The 11,998-nt window shown below is 46.4% G+C and overlaps 1 protein-coding gene across 1 annotated transcript; it reads left to right on the top strand.

The window, feature by feature from the left end:
• Positions 1-416: 416 nt before the first annotated feature.
• On the top strand, positions 417-11,786 carry LOC115658814. Its single transcript, XM_030578266.1, has 13 exons — positions 417-461; positions 3,303-3,392; positions 4,129-4,187; positions 4,625-4,782; positions 5,392-5,516; positions 6,014-6,072; positions 7,653-7,789; positions 7,879-8,003; positions 8,764-8,822; positions 9,316-9,470; positions 10,081-10,190; positions 10,824-10,950; positions 11,782-11,786. The coding sequence occupies exons 1-13, from the start codon at positions 417-419 to the stop codon at positions 11,784-11,786; spliced, it is 1,254 nt and encodes a 417-aa protein (XP_030434126.1).
• The last annotated feature ends 212 nt before the right edge of the window (positions 11,787-11,998 follow it).

Genomic DNA, 11,998 nt, shown 5'->3' with positions numbered 1-11,998 from the left:
GGCTACAGGCATCCTCTAAGGAGGACCTGATGTTCTCTCCACATGCATCTGGAGCAATGGACTCTAATTACCCTGCAACAGTACCTGGTACTCTGTCCCAAGCACCATCACTTCTGATAGATGTGGACATTGCTCCAAAGGCATCTGCACAGCCCCTAAAAGCTTCTCCAGATACTGCCTCTGTTGCTCAGTTAAGGCCGAACTCCAGTTTGACACAACAAGCTGCTGCAGACAGTCTCAGTAGTGAGGCATGGGGTCTGTATAAAATGACCCACTTTACCACACTAATGGCTCCCAGCACCAGCCTAGATCAGAGGGCCACTAGTGTCTTGCCTACATTCCTGAACGCTGCACCTCAGACATCTAGGGCTAGCAAAGAATCTTTCTATTTAATGTCACTGCCCACAAGTTCCGCCATGCCAGCCAGCCCAACTGTTGTTCCCACACAGAATAACTTTACCGTGAGTACCAATTTCCCACAGTCTACATCTCTGGAAGCAACTAATGTTGGCCCTGTAGAACTGATTGCCAGTAGGTGGCCAGGTTCTTCCCCCATATCAAGTGGTGTGGCTGATCACGAAACTGTGGCACCAGTGTGGCTTGGTACTGTCCCTGGGGCACAGCCAGGGTCTCTAACACCATCCCCTCCTTCAGGAGAAATTTTCTTAGACACATCCCCTAGTGTAACTGTGCCCAAACAGGAACACAGTCCCTCTGAACTATCTGATGTGACTAAATTCACATTGAGTGCTCTTTCTGGTAGCATGTCACAATCCACTAACCTTCTCCCAACCCCAGTATCTATGGGAAGACTGCCCTCTGCCAAACCAGTGGCCAGCACCTCATCTTATGCACCACTGCATCTAGGTGACCTGAGCTATTTCACAGAGCACCCATCTCCTGGGCCCCCTACTGTTCCAGACACCTTAGCAGGCCCCACTGAAGGGGTAGAGACTGAGGAGCAGCTTACTGCAGTGGTACTGATGGCTGTCACACCCACTGTTACAGTCTCAACTGGTTGGCCAACACTACCTGTACCTGTCAGCACTACTGCACAATCTCATCCCCCATCTGGTGTACCAGCCTCACCATTAAAGGTAACTCTTGCTGGTGTGGTGCATTCAAGTTCAGTAGAAGTTTCATCTGGGTTTCCTTCACAGAGTGGTGTAGGGACAGATCTCCCTATTGCTCTGTCTGGACACAGAGGAACCAGGGCTCACACACCCTCAGTTCCCAAGCCAGCCACTGTTGGGCTGGGCCAGCCACCAGTTCTAACTACTAGTTTATCAGAATTATCAGACATTCCAGCTGATTTTGAGACACCAAGCTCTCTGGTGCTGGAAGAGACCTCTCCTGAGGCCTTTTCAGAACAGACCATTCTCTCTGGAATCCCTCATGGTCTAGTAACTAGTGCTGACACTTTCCCTGGTGCTGCAGTCAGTGATATGACTCAGCTGACTGAAGGTGTTACAGAGGGTCCCCCTTCAGTTGCAGCTGGAGTTGGCCTTTCCTCAGCCACAGAGCCCCTTGATCATCTCAAACTTGATGTAGAGACTGCCAGCACTTCCTCTACAGAGAGAATCCTGCCAATGGGACAGCTGGGTCATAGACTGAAAGAGCACACTACTGAGATGGCATGTGCTGGCTCTGATTCCACTAGCTGTCCAACCTGGGTGTCTGCTGACCTTAACACAGCTGCAGAACAGAGAGGTTCTCCTAGCCTTGCTATTACACATGCTCTTGCCAATCTAAACATAGTTTCTCTCTCTCAGGAATCAACGAGAGGTGTCTCCTCCTCCAAGCCAGACACTCTAGTTGCTGGTACCAGTCAGGCTTTGACCTACTCCACAGTCCTGACTAGTGTGAAGCCTATTGCAGGCTTCCTGCATGAAGACACTGCAGCCTATGCTCCATCCCATATTCTGCGTATTAGCAAAGGCCCTAGAACTCAGTCCAGTATTTCTGCTTGCTGCCCTGAGACATCCCCTAGTGTCCCAGGAGCCGGTATAGCTGCAAACATCACTAGTGCTACCCTCTACAGGGAATTACTTAAAACAGTGAAGTTCCTTGATAAAGAGCAGACTTGGCCAACTACTGAAGTAGTGGCTAAAATGCCTACTGGCTCCTCAGAGCTCCCGCTCAGAGCTTCAGGTGATGCTCCAACTACAGAGCTGCTTTCCAGTTCAAGTTCAACAAAGCACCAAGCTCAACCAGCACGTAAGCATTATTTGCTCCGTAGACCAGGAATGAGAAGAAGGCTGTCTACCCCAGCTGACTCAGTCTTATCCCACTCAACCACAACTCTGCCTAGTGGGACGGACATCCAGCCAAGGCCAAAAGTGCACACTTCTCCACAGAATAAGACCTTCCCTATGTTGCCCTCTAAAATAAGTAGTGATACAAGTGCCATAATGACTGATGTAAATGTCACCCATTCCACTCCCTGGGACCTGAACAGGACAGGGCTAGCATTGCTTGCTGGCTCAACTCCTGTTGGAATGAAACATACTCTAGTGCCTATAACAGCAACAGGTGTCCCAGTAACCTCCACTACAGCTGCATCAGCAACTCTGGGAGAGCACAAAATCCCAGGTGTGTCTACAAAGGCTGCAAACTTCAGTGGGTTGGCCTCTGAGTCTACAGTCACTGCTATGGCACCTGCTGTTGGGCTGACCTCCATAAGCACAGCTGTGTCCAAGGCTACACCAATAAAAAACAGGACAATTGCTCCACTGCCATCACCTCCAGCACAAAGTACAACTACTCTACTTGCTAGTATTAACCTTACACAATCTTCTGGGCTGAAAGCTCCCATTTTCCAGTCCCTCACTGAAACCAAACCTAGTGTGGTGACTTCCCTTCATAGTACCCCCAGTATTCCACCCACAACAAAGACTACTGCCCTTCTGACTAGTGCCAGAACTTCAACCACAGCTGGCCTGCAGCTTCCTACAGTACCAAAGCCAACTAGGCTGATGCCTTGGAACAAAACCACTGTATCAACATTGCTTATACCTCCTACATCAACCTTATCCACCCACTTGCTGCTAATCTCCCAACACCTTTCTACAGCTAAAACAGACCTTAGTGTATTAACTAGGACGATGGCTGCAAGAAAGAACTTAACCACAGCTGCAGTGACTACCAGGCAGATGGCTACAATGAAAACTGGTATATCAAAGCAGATTCTGCCTGAATCCAAGGTTCCAACACTGAGTTTCTCCCCTAAGGGAAAGACTGGGTCTGCAAGTAGACTTGCATCACCTTCACTGCAGTTGCCTGTGCATATCCTACCTCTGCAGTTCCGTCTTATTAGAATTGCTTACACAGAGCTCCTGAAGAACAAGTCTTCTGATGATTACAAGAAGCTGGAGAAAGAAGTGAAGTTAACTGTAAGTAGAACTCCTCTAAATTCCAACACTTTCAGAAGTCACCCAGTTACTAGAGCTGAACTTGGCTCCTCTGGTTGCCAGGCTGCAACTGAGCAGGTACTTGTAGCTTGTTTTCAGCTCATGTTGGCTATGAAGACTCCTCCTCAGAGAGGAGTCTTATCTAGCCCATAAGGATCTAAGTAGGATTCCTGAGGTGGTGGTGAACTACTACCCATCCATATCAGACTGGCGTCTTTAATGAGTCTCCAGTGCACATACTTCTATCATTGAACAGCCACAAGTTTGGTTTTTAGTCATGCTCAACCCTACCCAAATGCAGACAAGCAGTCTGTAAGCAAGGGGCTTTGTCCTTGCAAATGATCCTCTGATCATAAGATGAATAAGGTAGCTCTAATGCTTGGAACACAATACCTGGACTGTGGTAAGGCAAATGCTGCTTCTATGCACGGTGAGGCTGGGATAGCATTTCCTATCTAATCCTTCAGACCCATGTAGAGACACACACACCTTCTTTGCCCCAACCCCATCAGACTCTGGGCTTATCTATTAGTCTCATTTGAATCTCCGCTTCACTTCCCAATCCAAGAACTAGTGGTGTTGACTTCACTTCCTGGCTCTATGCAAATGAGTCCAGGTTCCTACAAGTGTGACCATGTGTCCAGTAAGCCCTTGCTATTCATAGTGAAGTAACTTGTGAAAATCTATGTATTTAACAAGCGGCTTTTCTTGTTTCCAGCTAAACAAGATGTTATCCAGCTATGAGAACTTTCTCAAAGCAAACATTCTCCAGTTCTTGTGAGTATCTTACACAACAAGCACCAGGCCTCTGAGGAAGGCAGCACCTAGCTCTGAGAAATACTAGGCTTTTAAACATGCTGTGCATAGATTTCATCACAGCTTCTGTCTGAGCTATGCAGGGAAGAGGGTAAGCCTCAGGTGGGGATCAAGTACTTCAGGTTGTCTTGTTTCCCTTTCCATTTGGATGGGATAACTTACCAAGTCTCGCAACAGAAACAGGTTGGGTACACAGTGATGGAAACTGTCTACTAGAACAGACGGTAAATGGCTATTGGCTGACAAATGCCTTGGAGGAATATTAAGTTCATGCTTTAAACAGCTGCTCCTTTGGAATAGCCTCTCTAAAGCTGTGTGACTTGTTTGCACGATACCTGATAGAAGTTTTCAAAAGTATGATACAATCCTAATCTATCTGTCTCCCTGGCCTCTCACAGGAATGGCTCCATTATTGTTGAGAGTGAGGTTCTATTCCAGAAAGATCGCCCTGCTCCCACAAACTCTGACCTCATCCGTACAGTTGTCACAGGAGTGGAAAGGAAAATGGACACTTTCTTTTACTGGAGAGTGGATGTCAAGTCTGTCCGGTCAAATGGTAAGCACCTAGTCACTGCAGGACAATACAGTGCCAAGCAGCAGGGTAGAGCTCCCACTACCACTCCTTCTCATTCCCAGATGGCTGCAGGAACAGTCTAGCCTGCCCTTCAATAACCAAGCCAGGTGGCGTGTGCCTCCTAGATGTGGCTTCTGCAATCTCCATGTACACTCAGTGACTCATCGCAGTTGGGTGATGAGAAGGGGTGTTGGCTCTGTTAGACACAAGCCATATATTTGGGGTCTACTGTACCATGTTTCTTTATAACCATTCACTGTCATGGGTAAACTGCATTTGCTGCACTTTGCTTCAAGGAAAATATCAGAGTAGCATGCCCTTCCTATGGCTTCTCCATACCTGAGAAGGAGCATGCCTCCTGCCACCTTAGATTTGTTGGTACCCCATGCACTCTCCCCCCCTCTGGCCAAAACTTTACCTTCCCACAAATTAAAACAGTGGGTCTTCTAGTTTGGGCTTCAGGCCCAATGCTTATGTGTTGCTTGAACATCAGCTCTTCAGCATGCAACAGACAAGCAGGAGGGTGGCAGAGTAATGGCTTGGTGTCCTGTCTAGGGAATGTTACTACCATTCTGCTTTCTTCTTGTCTAGGTTTCAGCCTTGAAAATCTAGAACCAGAAAAGCTGTCAGTCTCATTCTCTGCTCTGAGACTTGGCTCGATTGCAGCATTTGGTGGTGTGGTTAGCCAGGGCCCTCTGGACCAACTAAACAATATGGTATGGTAACATTTATGCTGAATCATATGACAATGGACTAATGTTTCCCCTTATCTCCTATAAGGGAAAAATGATAAGCTCCTGGTTAAGCCATGGGAATGTGGGCTCTTCCGTCCCTTTGCAGATATCAAGGGGCATACCCAAAGTGGTGGTAATGCTTGACAGTCTTGCAGGGCATTAAGACCTCTGCTACAGTTAGTGAGTCACTCAGCCTTGCAAGTAGAGGCTAGCAGAGACAGTGCCACGCAAATAAGAAGTATATGGCTGTAGATAGCAAACAGACCACCAGAATTCCAATCTAGTTCCACTGGGGTGAAAGGAAACAGCAGCTCAATTGCATATCAAGGACTGTGAGACATGAACAGATATTTAGAGGATAGAAACAGCAGCCTAAGTAACTGAATTAGGAATAGGTTCCTGATGAATAGTTACTTCAGAAGGTGGGTTGAGGAGGCTGGAGAAGCTGGGAAACAAATTGTCCCCTTTCTTCTCTGTAGGTGATTCAGTCTCTGGGGGCCCTGTACAAAGTGAAGAATTTCTCCTTTGTCAGACTCAGGTATGGAAAACTCAAGAGGTGGTGGTTCCTTTCAGAGCTCTAGACCTTACTTGGAAGTGAAACATCCAGAAGCAGCCACTTGGCAGTGTGGGGGAACTCTGGCCAGTGCTGGGCAAAGGAGCCAAATAACTTTCACTAGACTGCTTTAGGGCACTGGTGGGAGGAGAGACCCTCTTCTGGGGTGACCCTAATAACCATTCAGCAGCTTCCAACTACCATTGACCACAGGACAGCAGGCCTGAGACTCCCTGAATTGTAGGGCATATAGAGAGCTTGCAATACATCTAGCTACCCACAAGATGTCACTAGTATTATCTCTCTACCAAATACTCCTTCCCTAAGGAGCTCAATGACTTGCTCCTGTTGCCACTGTTTGTAAGCTAAACACCTTGATGCAGGAGAGGGTGGAAGGAATGGAAGCAGCAAAGTGGAGGCAAGAATCCAACACTGCATATAATATCCTTGTTCCATACATAGAACACTGAACACTCAGGATAGCAGGAGTCATAGAATATCAGGGTTGGAAGGGACCTCAGGAGGACATCTAGTCCAACCCCCTGCTCAAAGCAGGACCAAACCCCTCAGACAGATTTTTGCCCCAGATCCCTAAATGGCCCCCTTGAGGATTGAACTGACAACTCTGGGTTTAGCAGGCCAATGCTCAAACCACTGAGCTATCCCTACCCAGATTGAGACAAACAGGTAGAAAGCCAAGGTCTCCATGATCTGATACTAACAGGACTCAGGAAAGTGCATCCTGCTCTGTTAATGAGAACTACCTCGTGTTACAATGCAACATTCTGTGATGAAAGACATCTCAAATGCCTGAAGCAGCATGTTGGGCATTGGACTCATTCTTGTTCTAGCACTGGCTTCAACCTAGTCAATAGTTTATTGCAATAGAGCCAGAAAAATCCCTCCTCCATTAATACAAAAGCCAATTAAAGGATGAGTAGGGGAATGTATTAATCATCCAGTCTTAGAAGCAACTTCTGTGAAATAGTCCCATGCAGGGCTCTATCTTTAAATCCTGCTCCTGCATTGTTTCAGGCAATATAATTAATCCCACTCCCCAGATTTCCTCCCCGCATGCTACTAAAGTCTGTTAATATACACATGGAATTCAGACAGTTCTCATCACTAAAAGAATAAAACACTTCTTGCTTAAACCATGTAAAATACTTAACTCAAAGAAAATAATTTAGCCATTTCCAAGAGAGACTAGTCTTGGTAAACTGACAAGATTTAGTGTTCCTGCAAATTACCACAGTCTGTATGTATGGGGTTTGTTTTAGTTTTCATTCACTGAATTTGGTGGAAAAAGCGCTTTTTTTTTTTTTTTTTTTTTTTTTAAGCTCCTGCTATTAGGGCAGCAGGTCCTGTGGGATCACAGACCTGCTGCATGGCTTTATTGAGACTTCATAGTCTTTGCAGGGATTGCTATCAGAAATTAGTGACTCTACTGGATGGCTGCAGTACTGTTCCAGTAACAACTGAAATGTGGCAGCAAGTGTGCTGTCAAGCTTCCAAACCCTTGCTGGCTCTTATCTTTATGCCCTGCTAAAACTCTTCTCCCTTAGGGATATGAAAGGTGACCTGGAAATCCATGGTGAGGCCTACATTGACACACACGCTCATGCTGATATCCGCCAGGTTCTGCAAGTACTGAAGGGTCTTGTTAACTACTCTGTAGACCTGACAACTCTCTCTGTGGATGGTCAGTACCCTTCCCTCCGGTGCTGTTTCACTTGGCTGGTAGAGGCCACTGAACATTTATCTAGCTCTGATCTCTTCTTCCAATTCCAGATTCAAGGCTCAGCTTGCAGGTTTTCCCCATTTCCTTCCTGATCATCAACAGGATAGTCGATGGGAAATTGCTGGATCACTCTTCTGTGGAACACCAGAACCTCACCAGGGATCTTGCTGATGTGGTAGGCATACCCAGTTTCCAGCCAGTGACCTTGGTGTAATCTGAAAGGTTTCTGGGGATGAAGACACAACCCTATAGAATCCCTCTTGAGATCTTTAGAGCAGAAAGGAGGAATCTAAAAAGCATTGCTTCAGGCTAATCATAAATATAGACCTTGGACTACTCCATCTGCTAGAGAAGGTGCACTCTTAACTTGGAATAAAATAGCGTTTTATCATAATGGGTGCTCCAAGCTTCTGGAGATGCTAGTAATCCCCCAAGGCTCTCTAGTGAAACTAGACTCTCTTGAGGAGGACAGTCTGTTCGTTCTTGTTGCTCACTTAAATGGTCACAAATCAAACAACTTTGTAAAATTCCGTCAAACAAAAGCTTCAGCTGGGGGGCTGTGGTAGGAAAGAAGTTGCAGGGTCAGCTACATGACTGTTAAGACTACACTACTGGAGCATAATATGCTCCAGACACTGAAGTCTGATGAGCTTCAAAGCTTCCTAATGTGGTGGTCTATATGTGAGGATTTAGAATTTCAGGCTCTACCTAGAATATTGACCTGGACTTAAGGCATCTGAGTTACTCCAGACATGTATGTCCTTGCTGGAGCTCCCACAACTCTAACTGGTAGGTGAAGCTAACTCTTAAGCCTGAGAAGTGTTCTGAATGGGGTTGAGCTGGAGACAAAATGTTCTGAGTATCTTGTTGGCAGAAGCTTCACAATGAGACAAAATACTTGTGGGAGGGGAACTAAATCAGTCTAACTCTTCCAGCTGATGCATGCCCTGAAGAAATACCAAGGCCTCCTGCAAGTGGTAATTCGAGACCTCCTGTGAGTAAATGCACTGCTTCTGTGTAGGCTGGAAGGCCTTTTGTCTGCCTCCTGCAAGACTGGTCCTCTGGTGCCCCAGAAGTCTGTCTTGTATCTGTATAAGATATAATCACTCCTTTAGGATTAGGACGATGCCAGCTGAAAGTGGCTGACCAAAGCATTTGTTTGTGGCACCTGTTTTGTCTCTGACCATTATTGAGACTCCCACCCTATAGTAGTTTGTGAATCCAAAAAGCATGCCTCCCTCTTCTACCTACTAAGTTCCCACCAACTTCAGTGAGCTCTGCCTCAAAGGTAACCTTCTCCATAAGAAGTAGTGGATCTTAATTCCCATGCTGCCTGGAGCCTGTGATGATTGGGTGTCTAAGACTGAATGATTCCAGAATGCAACCCTGGGTTAAAAGCCATGGATCTGGCTTTCAAGTCCAGACAGCCTGTGGGCCTCTGGGTGGCTGCTGCTGTGCCTCACTGGAATCTATTGCTGTCTCCACAGAAGTGGCTCCCTGATCTGTCATGGTGATGTGGTATTCCAGCAACCTGCCCCAGCAAGTGCAGATGTTCTGCAGACTCTTGTTCTTTCAGTTGGTCCACATGACATGTTGGCTGGGTCAGGTTTTCAGGTGGACCCATATTCTTTCACAGTGGCAGGTATGACTGCTTGGGGATCTAGCTGAAATACTATGTCTTCAGTGGGGTGTTGGTCAAGTTCTGAAGTCTTATCCAGCTGTTCTAACATAGCTGTAGAACAGGCCTCCAGTCAGAAACTCCTGGCTCCAAAGCACTAAACATGAGGAGCAGAACCACAACCACACTGCATTACCTGGGGGGAAGCAGCAATTAGATCTTCTCCTGCCACTCAAAACTAAGAGCTGGTCACACTCTGCTGCCAGTGGAGGCTTGAGCACCCTGCATAAGGTGGAACTCTAAATTGTTGGCTATGGCAGCTGACCAATGCTGCTTCAAACAGCCCACAGGGATTGGCTCCAAAGAACTATTGGTGTAATGTACCAGTTGAGACTCCTTTTCATGCAGAGGAAAGAATACTAGACTGAGTTCCTGGTGAAAGGCAGACACTGGGGAGGGTCTGTAGCTGAGACACCAGACTAGAAACTGCCCCTGGAAGGACTACATTCAAATAGCTCAGCTAAAAATAAGGCTGTGGTGATCACTAGATTGCAAGGTGGGGTGAAGAGGTGCTACAAAAAATCTCTCTAACGGGGAATTGCATAGTCACTATAGAACTCTCTCTCAACTCTAGATGATCAACTGGAACCTCCCTCTGTGTATCCAAGTTTCCCTGGATATGCTGTGGCAATTACTGTCATGTGTGGCCTTGTAGTAATTGCCATTCCCATTGTGGCTCTGCTGGTAAGGTGGCAGTAATACTTAGTAAGCATAACCTCTGCCAGAAGGCATGATAGATGAACTTTCTGTACAGTTTTTTGTACCCTGGGTGGGAGGGGTGAATGTTCCTGTAGCCAGGGATCTATCAACAGACATGGGGTATTACTTGGCATGCAAAGGGATGGAGATCCCACAAATTGGCTTAAACAGTGGTGAGCATTTCTAGAGAGATCATCTAACTGACCCATGACTAACTTGCTCTTGAGCAATGCAAGTGGAGACACTTGTGTAAAATATACATTTGGTCAACTTAACTTTATTCTCCTCCTGGATCCCTTTCAAATAGGGAATGAGGCCATCTTTGGCTGTAGAAGTTCACCTAGCAGTAAAGCAGAGTTAAAATGTACCACTGATTGCTCCATTTCTAGGTGGTAACTTTTTTACCTCTTGTACAAAAGTTATATATTCAGGCAGGCTTGTCCAGTAACCTGGTCCACTGAGCCATTATGTGGGCTAGCCTACACAAGGGTGATGTGGCCTAGAGCTCTCTATTCAGAGCAGCTGTCAGTCATTTTCCTAGTCACTGGTGATGCATCTCACTAGCCTGTTAGCACAGATCTCTTCTCACACTTGTGGTGTAATTTTTTTTCTGACTAGTACCTGAATTCTGGGCTATTTGGCTGGCATGACAAGGCTATAATTCAGGGTAGGAGAGACCATGAAGCAGGGACACAAACATTTGAACTGGATAACCAAGGATTCAGCTCTACCATTGAAGAGGCAAGTAACAATCCAGGGATTGGTGGGGGGGGGGGCATGTTTCTTTACTTAAATTCCCTGCCTAAGGTGAGCACAGACTAGTATTCTGGGGCCTGGTAGCAATAATAAAGTGGCCCAAACAAGGGAGGTAATAGGTCTAGGGATGCCAGTGTCACTACTTACTGGGCTTTCCAAAGTCCACTTGCTCTTCAGAGCTTTCCTACTATGTCCCAGAGTGCTGCTTTGCAGATCTGCTATTTAATACCTTCACTCTTAGAACTATTATCTGAATCTTCCTTTCCCCACTGAAAAGACTACTTCCAAATCCCCATGGCTTTACACCTTTCCATTATTAAGATATGTGGGGATCCTTCCTTCCAAGCTGTGATCCAGCATTAGAAGGAGAGATAGCAGCTTGCTAGCATTCTGTGCTAACTCATTCCACATAATGCAATGTTAGACTTCTCCATATATGCCTTTCTTTAGGATAATGGAGCTCTCCCTCATGAGGTAGACTTGTCCTCTGTAGCAAAAGGTCACTGAGTACAGGGTCCCAAAGATCAGAGGGGTAGCCTTGTTAGCCTAGATCTGTAAAAGCAGCAAAGTTCTGTGGCACCATCTAGACTAACAAATGTATTTGAGTATTTGCCCATGAAAGCTCATGCTCCAATACATTTGTTAGTCTATAACGTGCCACAGAACTTTGCCACTTTTACAGGGTCCCAAGGGAAAGTCTGGGGGGGGGGGGGGGGAGGAGAAGATGATATCTAGGGCATGGGCAGATCTCTAGGGGTATGACTGACTGTGTGTCTGTCTCTGTCTCTCTCTCTCTCTCTCTCTCCTTTTTGAACTGCAGGTTGATGGTGGACATTCCTACACACCTACAAAATACTCTGCCAGAGAGTGAAGATGCAACGTACAAGTTCTTCCTGGCTCATGGGCCTAAATTTTCCAACCTGCTGTAGAAACAGGAAAGTTCCAAGCACTAGCTCTGGTGGGGGGTGTCAGCATTCATGCTGCTTTCCAAATGTGAATGATTCTGAAATCCCTTTGGATGGTACAAACTTTGTCAT

This window comes from Gopherus evgoodei, chromosome 10 (assembly GCF_007399415.2).
Source record: "Gopherus evgoodei ecotype Sinaloan lineage chromosome 10, rGopEvg1_v1.p, whole genome shotgun sequence".
Taxonomy (NCBI): domain Eukaryota; kingdom Metazoa; phylum Chordata; order Testudines; family Testudinidae; genus Gopherus; species Gopherus evgoodei.
Note: the sequence above shows the minus strand (reverse complement) of the source record. Positions and strands in the feature narration are given on the sequence as shown.